The sequence below is a fragment of the Corylus avellana genome, chromosome 4, assembly GCF_965113065.1.
Source record: "Corylus avellana chromosome 4, dhCorAvel1.hap1.2, whole genome shotgun sequence".
Classification (NCBI taxonomy): domain Eukaryota; kingdom Viridiplantae; phylum Streptophyta; class Magnoliopsida; order Fagales; family Betulaceae; genus Corylus; species Corylus avellana.
Genome location: NC_142493.1, coordinates 9,108,353 through 9,120,744, shown reverse-complemented (window position 1 = coordinate 9,120,744; position 12,392 = coordinate 9,108,353). Strand labels below are relative to the sequence as shown.

Below are 12,392 nucleotides of genomic sequence, written 5' to 3'. Positions count from 1 at the left end.
GCGAGAGCGGACGAAGGAGGCGTGTGAGTGCTGACCGAAGCGTTGACCATCCCTTTCTTATTTTGGAGTAATGCTATAAGTCTTCCTAGAGTCCTCCTAAAGTCATCCCAAATGTGATGTGACTTTTAAAATTACCGTTGAATTTGAGATGTGATTTATGGACTTTTGATCTATTGGTGATTTTAAAATCCACATCACATTTAGGATGACTATAGGACTCTAAGAGCATTCCCAATAGAAGAGCCAAATGTTACTTTTATCTAAAATAGCTCTTCAAATGTTTAAAAAACCACCTACATTGGATTAGCTAAAAGAAAATGTAAAATAGATATTTGATTGAAAGAGCTAAAAAAAAAAGCTAAATGTAGCAGCATTTTTCAAGGGAGCTATTTTATTTTTCATTATTTCTCTCACCTGTTTTCTCTTTTTTCCAAATTTTTTCTTACTTTTTCTCTGCATGTTCTATTTTTTTTCAAAACTTTTCTCTTTTTTCCTCTCATATGTTCTCTTTTTCCCAAAACTTTTATTACTTTTAAAAATATTTTAATATAATAGATAGAAATATAGCTAATCGGATGTAGAGACATTTAAAAATGGTTTAGCTAAACTAGATAAAAGTGAATTTTAAGAAGCTATTTTACATAAAAATATGGCTCATTCATTGAGAATGCTCTAAAAAGACTTATAACAGTACTCGTTAAATTATTTTTCAGATCAATAAAAAAATTAATATAGCCAAGATTATTTCCGTTAAGATGGCCTACCATACGGCAAAGATTCTTTAAGTTGTTAGATATTATTTTATTTTGTTGTTTAAGAAAAAGGAAGGAAAAGGAAGATTGCTTGAATTTAGGAATCAAATTCAATTAGTGGTCTGAACAGCTGTGCCATTTCAATTATGTTCCCCAAACTGGTCCCACCGCGTATTCACATGGCTGAATCATTTGTGACATCTGCACCGTCCCATTTTCGACCGTTACAAATAAAGTAATCAATCCTACGGTTCACATTGTTTACGTACCTGAATCACAACCCAGGAGTACGCCATTGATTCAAAGACAACTGTCCCTGAGTGGAAAAGCATACAAATTCAAAACCGTGTTTTCGACTTTTCATCTGAGTTGGCTACTTTCTGTATAAGCAATCCCCACCGTCAGATCTACATAGTGGTATACTCGTAATTACGCTAACAAAACCCCTAAATCCGTCTTATAAATACCCCCACCTTCTCTTATTTTCTCAAATCCCTCTCTCTGTGTGAAAAAAATCTCTCCTTCTCTCTTTGTGCTTTTGAACCTTCTAGAATGGCTTACTCAAGCGCTGTGATTCTTGTGCTACTGGCTGCAATGTTTATTTGCTCCACTATAGCACAATCTCCGGCGTCTTCTCCGGCATCCTCTCCCACAAAATCTCCACCCGCCAAGTCTCCGTCCTCTCAGGCACCGTCTCCGGCCGCGAATCCACCAGTTTCTGTGCCTTCTCCTCACTCGGCTGCTCCTACCGTCAACTCTCCGCCGTCACCTCCTCCAGCGTCCTCCGATGCTCCGGCGAACCCTCCCTCATCGATCTCCTCTCCACCAGCTGAAGCTCCTGGTCCGGCCGCCAACGGTGCCGCTTCGAACCGCTTCGCAGTCGCTGGATCTGTGGCTGTTGCAGCACTCGTTGGAGTTTTGGTTTTCTAGATGAGCATTTTACAGTCAGGCTTATGGATTCTTAAGTATTTCTTTATGTAATTAATTTTATTCATTTCGGCTATTGATTTTATGTTATATTATATTTGAGTTTACCGGTTATTCATCAGTTTATATATATTTTTTATTTAATTGCTTGAAATTATGAGACAGACTCTCTTCTGAAATTCAGCACACAGCACAAAAATGGAATGGTGAAAATTAAGCAAAATCTGGATTCGATTTACTCAGCGACAATTTATTTGACTAATAGTTTTTCCATTTAAGTATTTACCATTTTAATATTTACTATATTTTGTTATATAAGCCATAAATTCACCACCTTAATATATATTATATTATATTTTATAAGCAATAAACGGTGATGTGTCATTCAATTTATTTGACCAATTATTAGGGTAGTGCAAAATAACGTATTTAAGTGTATTAAAGTGATTGGAAAAATTGTAATTTGATATTTAAAATTGTGAGTTTTTCAAAAAATATTCTCAAACTATTGATTTTTTACAAATTGGATTAAAATTATATATATTTATTTTTACGAATTTGCAATTCTAAACTAAATTAATTACCAATCGGCTGGGAGTTTGAAAAAAAAGGATTTGAAACTTGATTAGCCCTAGTTCTTGCGCGGTACTAGAGTAATGCTGTAGGGCTCTAGTCTTTGAGTTTTTGCAATTGTGATTTTGTAATTAGATAAATTCAATAATCATTATCTCAAAATAATTTCAATTTTAAAATAATAAATGATAATGCTATAAACTAGCAATATTAACAACAAATCAACCCTTTTATCCTCTGTTTATCTCCTAAAATTGATTTTTCTCTTTCATGACTTACTATTAGATTAAAATTTAATAATAACGATTTATTTCAAATTCAATAATAATTTTAAAAGTTAAATACACTTTTAAAAAAAAATAATGGCATATAGCATTACTTTTGGGTTTGGGGTGAATAATTTTGGTGTTAAGAAGTACACTTTTATGTTCGGAAAAGTTGGATCCAAAAAAGCAATGGATGGATTGGTGAATACATGAGTTTAAATGAGTTTTGGTGTTTAAATGAGTTTGATTCTACGATTATTTCATCACTGATCGACGTCTTGTTTTTTTTTTTTTTTTTTTGACATGTCCACACAAGAGGGGGAGGGGAATTCGAACTAGTGACTCCCGCTTTTTTATGCGTGGTCTCAGCCGATTGAACTAACATTTGGGAACAAACTGTCTTGTTTTTAATATATCTATTATGGACAGAAATTTCCTCTAAATTAGTCTGGAGAAAATATCTTTCAATCTATTTAAAATAGTGCAAAATGTCTATAAACATTTAAAACGCACATTAAATTATTAAAGTCATTAATAGCAGTTTACTAACTTAGACTAACATTTTAAATGTTTATAGACTTTGCACTATTTTAAAGGAGTTGGATGATATTTCTTTCTTACTGGTTTGGAAGAAATTTCTGTCCATTTATTGTTGTTTTCTGGCGATGGGAGGGCATTATTTGATGCACAATAAAAAATAAATAAGTTAGTATTTTAATTTTGTTATTAGTTAATTATGCTATTTGTATTTATATTTTAAGAGTTATTGTAATGGGCTTGGCCCAAAGTCAATTAAATTATGATTATTGTTATTTAATAATTTAATAATGAGCTCGGCTCGGCTCAAAAGTCAATCAATTTTGGGTTAGACTTTTGTTGGTCTATTTAAGTAAACTCTTTACTCTTATGGAGGTAGATTTGTGATATTGAAAAATATATTTTTTTCTTTGAGTTTTTTCTGTGGTGAGACTCCACGTTTTTGGTGACAAGCCAAATTTATCGGATCGGTGAGATGTCAATCCTTTATTTTCATTTTCTTTTTATCATTGCCATTCAGAGATTATCTTAGAGTATCCAATAATATTTTTCAGCGTAAAAAGTGGGATGCATATCTCGAGCAATATTGGTTTAAAGAGAACTTCGCCTATAAAATTCGCCTAGTGTTACAAATACCATTATGGATATGCATAAATTTTTATAGATATTTACATCTAAATTTCCGGTACGCGTATTAGATAATCTAGTAAATTAATGATAAATCTCTTAGTAAACGTGCCTTTTGTTACTCGTCAAATTAAAGTAACAATTTCATTAAAAAATAAAAATAATTAAACTTTTTTGAAAAAAAAAAAGAAGGGAACTTTCAACTATTAATCCGGGTTGGCTAAGCTATATAGAAAAATGCTAAGCGTCATTCTCGTAACCATTTTTTAATTATTTTTATTTATTTATTTAAATGGATTCAAATACATCATTGAATTTGTAGGTTTACCGTTTACATGTGAGTCCTACATAATCAATGTGAGTCCAAATTAGATGGTAGTGGTTGAGCCACTCCTAGACTTTTAGAAGTGGTCCGGCCACCCCATATATATATATATATAGAAAAAAAAAATAGAAAAAGGCCCTCCAAACTGACAGCCATTTGCAAGTTGGCTCCCCAATGTTCAAAAAACACTAAAATAGCCCTACAAAGTTCCAAAATGTATCAAAGTGGCCACTCCGTTAGTTAACCCCATCAATTTGGATGGAAAATACGTCATGTGTCATCCAAGTGCTATTTTGACTTGAAGTTATTAAAATACCCTTTTGTGAAAAGAGAAAATTTCTCCCCAATAAACGACGTCGTTTGGCCTAGCTTATAATAGGTTATTATACAATAACCAAAACGACGTTGTTTTGGCTATTGTATAATAACCTAAGTCAAACATTACAGGTCAAGTCACTTGTCTTCTTCTCCACACCTCTCCATAGTCTTCTCCTCTCACGCCTCACAGCTACTCACGACTCGTGAGAGGTGAAAACTATGGGATATCTTCGTCACGTTGAACGAAGAATCCATTGAATATCTTCAACTAGTAATTGGGGTTTGTTGAGCAAATTACGTGGACTTATTTCAAGTACAAAATTTAATGATAATTTTCACTATTATTTCAAAAATGTTCACTTGAAAGTGTATAAGTAATAGTGTGCAACATTTCTTCTAAAACATGTTATCACATTAAAAAATAAGCATTAAGAGTTAAATGTAAAAATTTATAAACCAATATGTACAGAACAAGACTTAGAAAGACAACGAAGCTCCTCATCAGTCAGGATGGCCGAGTGGTCTAAGGCGCCAGACTCAAGTTCTGGTCCTCTAACGAGGGCGTGGGTTCAAATCCCACTTCTGACAAAACCTAAATTATATATATATATATAGATTTGAGTGAAAACCTACCTACGTAGTAAAGAAGTTTTGTTTGTTTAAATTTTTGTTTTTTTTTTTTGTCTTCTCAAAATAAAAACACTAATAAAAACAAAAACATTAATAAAGAATTCAAACACAAACACTACTAAAATAGTAATACTAAAAATTATATTTTTATCTAATAATTATTTGACAATATTGATTAATCAACCCTTAGATCAACTTTTGTTAAAAAAAAAAAGAAAATTCAAATATAAGTTAGATTTGCCATGAGCATTTTCAGGTAAAAATGTGACATATTTTTACTTTTTAAAATTACTATTAGATCACTTTGGGGACTCATATGTAAGGGTGTAAACGAGCCGAGCTTGAGTGAGTTTCCCTTGTTCAGGCTTGGCTCGTTTAAATTTTACTCGAGCTCTAGCTCGAGTCGAGCTTAAGGGCGAGCCAAAAAAATCGAGCTCGAGCTAATAATAAGTCGAGTCGAGCCAGCTCGCGAGTTAGCTCTTATATTTAATGTTTTTTTTTAATTTTTTTTTTTTTTTAACTTCAAGTACTCTTAAACGGCTTAAGAAGTTAATTTGCATATGAGCATTTGCTTAGCCTGACTAGTCGAGTATGGAGCTTGAGTCAATACAGCAAGGCATTTGGTTTCAAAGAGAGAGGATATGCATCTTTTTATAGATAAGCAAACTTGGAAATTGATGTTTTCTTAACAATGTGGGACAAGTTAACATGTTGCATTCAAACTGCATTAGGACAACGCCCCCTACAAAAAAAATATTTTTTAAACGTTTCTCTCTCAATCCCCCTCACCAGTCACAACGGATCTTCCACCTAAACTCTCATTTCCCACTCTCTCACTCTCACTCACCAGACAGGTAGTGATAGTGTTTGGGTCTGTTTGATTCTTCAATAGTTTATGCCTTTCACAATCTCCCTCAATAGTTTCTGCTTGATTCTTCTTCCTTTTCGTTTGGATATGCTCTAATTGAATCGATGTCTTTTTAATGATTGCTCTCTCTCTCTTTGATCATAAAGGGTGTAGCATTTTCCATTCTCTAACGCTTAAATATAAATGCAATTTTAAGGTTTTAATAATTATGAGATTTATAATTAATTATGTATTACTTAGTTTATATATATATACACACACTCGAGCTTATACGAGCTGTTCACGAGCTTAGCCGAGTCGAGCCGAGCTTGCTTCGTTTAATATTCGAGCTAAGATTTGTGTTCATGAAGTGCTTCATTTAATATTCGAGTCGAGCACAAGCCGAGTTTATGCGAGCCGAGCTTGCTCGCGAGACGCTTCGCTCACTTAAGAGCCCTACTCATATGGGTACATATTCAATAGTAATTTAAAAAATAGAAGATGAGAGAAGGGCTAATAAAGAAAATGAATCATTTTTCTATAACATTTATGGGCGAAAATTACCCCCAGACTTAGGCTAGCCGAGTGCTAATTGAAACTTTAAGCCTATATTGACATTTCTTGATGATCTGGCCATGGGCTTGGGTCTTATAAATGTATAATTGTATAAATGGTTAAATTCACTTTACCCTCTGAAGTTTCAGAGATTTTTTAATTTGAAGCCCAATGTTTAAAAATTGGCAGTGTACTAATTTTGATGCCTTCTATTCCAATTTTGCCCCCAATAACAACTATAAAATTACGTAATTACCCTCATTAAAACCTATGAAAATGAGGATAATTACGTAATTTCTTAGGTTTTAATGAGGGCAAAATTAGAATAGAGAGCATCAAAATCCAATGTAAGATGCACGTAGGATAATTTTCATCCAATTAGATGAAAATTAGTAATGGAGGGTCTGAATTAAAAAATTTTAAAACATTATGGGGTATATTGCTAATTTTTAAACATTGGAGTTCGAATTGAAAAATTCCTGAAATTTCAGGGGGGTAAAGTGAATTTTCTCCTTGTATAAACATCATATATATATATATATATATTTTTCTTTTTTTTAAAAAAAACAAGAAAACATTCAAAAACACGTTAAGAAGTTCTTTGACTTTGATACTTTTGAAACTTTTAGGATTACTAATCGAAATCAAATATAACGTGTTTCCAAATAAACAGCCGGTCCCATCGCGTATCTTCGTATTGTCCCAAGTGCGCGTGGGAGCCCACAACTCCCAAATATTGTATACAACACATCCCACGGTCTCTGTTCGTAGTACATCCACGTGTACGGGCCAGAATCAATTTGCCAACTGTACCGTTAGTGGTCGAGCACAACCTTAACATTACCTCGACCAGCTTCTACTCCCTCACAGAAACCCCACCTCACAGAAGCCATCCTTTTGTAGCCAAAGAAACAATCTCCACCGTCTATTCTTATCGTACTAGTGAACCCAATCCAACGGTCCGTAGACAACAAGTTCCTACACCGACCCTTTCTATTTATACTCACCCTTCGTTCTCTGCTCTCAGCCTCTCTCACACACCGACACAGACAAAAGCCACAACTCTCTCTCTCTCTCCAAAGATGGCGCACAATAACGCTGTGATTCTGATTCTGACGTTGTTTGTGTGCTCCACATCGGCAATCTCTCCTGAGCAGGCTCCGGCATGGTCTCCGACGAAGCCACCGACTTCAACTCACAGTGCTCCAACACCGTCTCACACAGCTATGCCACCAACTGCGAGTCATAGTGCTCCGACGCCGTCTCAGGCAGCGAAGCCACCTGCATCGTATTCGTCTCCACCAGCCCACCAACCATCTCCAAAGGCCAGTCCTCCGACACCACCACCGCCGCATCATTCTCCTCCTCCTTCTCCTTCTCACGCTTCTACTCCGATACCGGCGACTCCACCACCCACATCGATTGCCTCACCGCCTTCCGAAGCCCCCGCCCCAACGGAAAACGCCGCCGTGTCAAACAGATACGCGGTCTCCGGGTCCCTGGCCGTCGGCCTCTTGGCCGCTGCTTTGGTCATCTAGAACTTTTGTCTTCCTCTGCATGCGCTGCTTTTGAATTATTACTCTTCTTTCTCTCACTGTGTGTGCGAATGTGTTTTGTTTGGATTATTTCTTAATTATTGCGGTTAATTCGTATTTTGATGATTATGATTGTCTTCGATGGAGGACTTCATACTAATAATGTATGCTTGAATTTTAGTACAAGTGATGAACTCATTATTCAGTTCTAGTATGGGAAGATCAAACTTTGGATCTTTAACGTTACATTTTTGTCAAACGCATAAACAGTCGAAGTAAAAAAAAAAAAAGAAGTATAAATACCATATTTTGTAATATTTTGAAGCAATATTCTCTCAAAAGACTAAAAAATTATTGCATGATATCCCATATGTACAAAAAAATCATGAAAAAAATATTATTATTATTATTTTTGAAAAAGGGATGGCCGGATTACAATTTTTTAATAGTTTCAGAAGACATTACTTCAACTAAGAATTTAAAAAATATTATAAATTATTTGATATTTCGAGAGAGATACATATATACTTGTCTGAAGAAAAAAAGTTAGTGATTATCTGAGAGTACCCATGTTTTGTAAGTCATGGCGAACGGAACAAACATTGATGCTCATGCAAATATATATATGAAATTTATTACACATCAATTTCTTGCACATTTTCCGTTCATTTTTTTGCAAATTTATCATTGAATATATGTGACCATATGATTTAATGGTGAATTTACCTATTTTTGATATGTATATAAACAAAAAATAGGCAAAAGATAAAAAAGAAAAAAAAAAAGAAAAAAAAGAAAAGGAAAACCAAACTTTTGTTTTATATAAAAACTTTTTAGTATAACTTCGTTTCCATTGTCTTGCTTGATTGAGAGGAATGGAATAGGGGAACATGGCTATGAAGTTGCTTTAGTTTTCTTTTTTTTACTTTAGGATTTTCCAAAGAAAGAACTATCTTGCTTTCTACGTACGGTCCATGTGCCTTGATCATATTTGGAAGATATGTCATTCATTTTACTCCCAATAATCAATTTGCCAAAGTTTTACATAGCTTTATGACTTTAGCAGTTACTGAAACTTCTCTCTCTCAAACTTTTTTATTTTTTATTTTTTTTTAACTTGTCTAATAATCTATGTCGGCTCCCTATAAAAAGTTAGGGACTATATATATATATATATATATATATATTCCACTTAATTAAAATTAAGCTAATTAATTATAATTCATCTTTACTACTATGGGAAATGTCAAGAACATTGGTGTGGTTGATGGAGAAATTAATAATTTTTATCCCAATAATTTTTTATTTTATTATATAATTCAGAGAAATTGAAGAAGAGATGGGTAGATGAAACTTATATGTGTAGTCTCAAGTTCATTAAAAATGCATCTATATATTATTATTATTTTTTTTGAATCATCTGATTTCATTCCTCATAAAAGATAATTAGCCAAGAGCATAAAACTCTAAACAGCCAGAGCAGATTGCTCTAATAAGACAATATCATAAATACATTTAGGAATTTTTTCCATCCATATTTGCTCCGTAGAACATACAAGAGCAAATTTCGCTAGATTATGAGCCGCTGAATTTGCATCTCGCTTGACATGAGAAACCATCCAGCTCCGATGCCTGCCTAAGACAACTCGTGCGTCATCAACAATCTGCCCATATGGCCTCAAATTTGATCCCGCCTCACGATAAGCTTGAATTACCTGAAGAGAATCTCCCTCCAAAATAATATCTGGAAGTCCCAAATCCTTGCTAAATTCCACTGCAACTAGAGATGCCAAAGCTTCTGCAATTACCGGTTCTTGAATAATATCTAATCTCTTACACATTGCTGCAATGATAGAGCCCCTGTGATCCCGGACAATTACCCCACAGCCTAGACATTTTTGGTGAACATCAATCGACACATCCCAATTAACCTTGAATCTTCCAAAAGGAGGTGTAGCCCATCTAGCCACCATCTGTACCGCCTCACCACTTGACAACACATCTCTTGCTGAAGCTAAGTGGAAGGTCTGAAGCTGAATTTCTGCCTCCTGAACAATACGATTTGGGTGTATAAAAACACCCCCATGAACTACCTCATTTCGACGTGCCCAGATCTTTTTTGCAATAATGGCTACTAGAAACAACTCATCCCTACTACATCGTGATATAACCGTGTCCAGCACATCCAACATCATAGGATATTGAACCTGAAGTTTTTGAATTCTTCTGTCACATGCCGCCCAGACGTCCATTGATGAAGGACATTCCCAGATAATATGAAAAACTGTTTCAATTTCTTGTTTGCAGAAAATGCACTTCCCCTCTTTGATCACCCCACGCCTCACTAAATTTTCCTTCGTCGGGAGAATATTTGCACACGCCTTCCACAAGAAGACCTTAACAGCATTTGGGACTTGTAAACTCCAAATGGATTTCCATATATGAGAAAAGCTCGACGTAGAAGAACCTTCCCCTTTCAATGAATCAATTCTCTCCTTTTCCAGAAAATATGCACTCCTCACAGTAAAAGATCCATTCTTGGTTGCCCTCCAGATTAACTTATCTTCTTGACGATATCTGCTAAGGGGTAAATTACATATAAGATCTGCTTCACTTGCCTCAAAAATTTCCCGAATGAGGCTTTTGTTCCAACCCCTGGTATCACTGTCCATAAGCTCCTTAATTTTTGCACTTCTATCTAACCCACGACAAGGAGATTGGACTGCATATGATGAAGGCTTTGGCAACCATTTATCGCCCCAAATATGAGCAGTGCCTCCATCCCCAATCCTCCACATCAAACCCTCTTCAAGAAGATCCTTTGCTGCTAATAGACTACGCCAGGCAAACGACGGCCTACTTCCAATTTTTGCACCCAACAAAGACCCTCGTGGGTAGTATTTTGCTTTTATAATTCTACCTGCCAAACTTCCTGGTTCCTGAATAAGACGCCAACATTGCTTTGCTAACAAAGCTTTGTTAAAACAAATAAGATCCCGGAATCCCATACCACCTTGGGATTTTGCAACCCCCATCTTCTCCCAACTCATCCAGTGAATCTTCTTGTCATTATCCTTGTCACCCCACCAGAAATTTCGCATAAGAGAATTTAATTCCCTACACAAATCTTTAGGCAACAAAAAAATACTCATACTGTGAGTGGGTATAGCCTGTATTACCGCTTTTATGAGAATTTCCTTTCCTGCCTGGGAGAGAAATTGTGACTTCCAATCATTAATTCGCCTTTTGACTCTTTTAATAATCGACTGAAATTCACTGATCCGAGACCTCCCCACCAAAGCAGGCAAGCCCAAATATGTATCAAAACGCTGTGAAATAGGGACCCTTGTCATCTGAAAAATTAAATCTCGAGCTACCTGCTTTGTATTTTTGCTAAAGAAAATTGCTGTCTTATCTTTGTTGAGCCGCTGTCCCGAAGCCATCTCATACACCTCCAAAATTCCGGACAAACAATTCCAATCCTCCCTGTTAGCCTTACAAAACAGGAGACTGTCATCAGCAAAAAATAAATTATTTATTTTTGGTCCTCCCACTGATGTTGGAACTCCTTTCAAAACTCCCACATGATCCGCTCTGTGAAGTAAGGAACTTAAAGCTTCAGCACAAATAAGGAATAAATAAGGAGATAGAGGATCTCCCTGCCGTATTCCTCGAGATGGATGAATAAGCCCCACCGGCTGTCCATTAATAATAATGCATCTATATATTAACCTTTTGGTTTGGGTCAATTCTGTTGATATTTTTTGAGTTTTTTAAACTTTTTCTAGCCACATATATATATCCTCTTTGCTGTCAATTTGTTCAAATCAAACACTCCATCTAGCTACCTCCCGTAGATTGATTAAAAATAATTTTTTTCCTCTGTTTGGCATTACAAGAAATTCCGAGTGACAAGGTCGAAAAGTTGTCGCGATTATCAGATCAAGAATATGTTGTAATATGTGTTACAAACATTAATTTTTCATTTGTTTGAAAATATTTTATGATTTGATATTATTTATGAGTTTTTATTCAGTTTTACGGTTTTGATCGTTGGAATTAATTGCCAAGTTTTTATGGAAATCATTTGAGCATTAACAAATGTTTTCTAGTTTTGACATTATGACCATTTGGTCATTAACCCATTTATTTTTCTTTACCGTTTGTGACCTTTGGAGTTATCAATCTTTTATGGGATTTTGAGAACCAAGTTTTATAGTTGTAGGGTTTTTTTTTTTTTTTTTTTGAGTGAAATTCTGACTTCATTCATTAAAGAATCAAAGAGCCTGGCTCTACAAAGAAATAGCTAATTGCTCTAAATTGACAGTGCCAAAAATACTATTAGGGGTTTCTTCAAGCCAAATTCTATCCATCATAGTTCGGGTCGCCTCCTTTGCAAGATTGTGTGCCGCCTTGTTAGCTTCACGTTTGACATATCACACCTCCCATCCATGGAATGTATTGAGCACTGCCTTGGCATCGTCGATCATAGGGGTGTCA

The 12,392-nt window shown here is 35.2% G+C and overlaps 1 protein-coding gene and 1 non-coding gene across 2 annotated transcripts; both read left to right on the top strand.

Annotated features, from left to right (window-relative positions):
• The first annotated feature begins 1,254 nt into the window (after nt 1-1,254).
• Nucleotides 1,255-1,793, top strand: AGP1 (arabinogalactan protein 1). The gene has a single exon (XM_059592255.2). It carries the CDS (start codon nt 1,305-1,307, stop codon nt 1,680-1,682), a length of 378 nt encoding a protein of 125 aa, XP_059448238.2. The 5' UTR covers nt 1,255-1,304; the 3' UTR covers nt 1,683-1,793.
• Nucleotides 1,794-4,829: 3,036 nt separating this feature from the next.
• On the top strand, nt 4,830-4,913 carry TRNAL-CAA (transfer RNA leucine (anticodon CAA)). Its single transcript has one exon. It is a non-coding gene; the product is annotated as a tRNA-Leu (tRNA).
• Nucleotides 4,914-12,392: the final 7,479 nt, after the last annotated feature.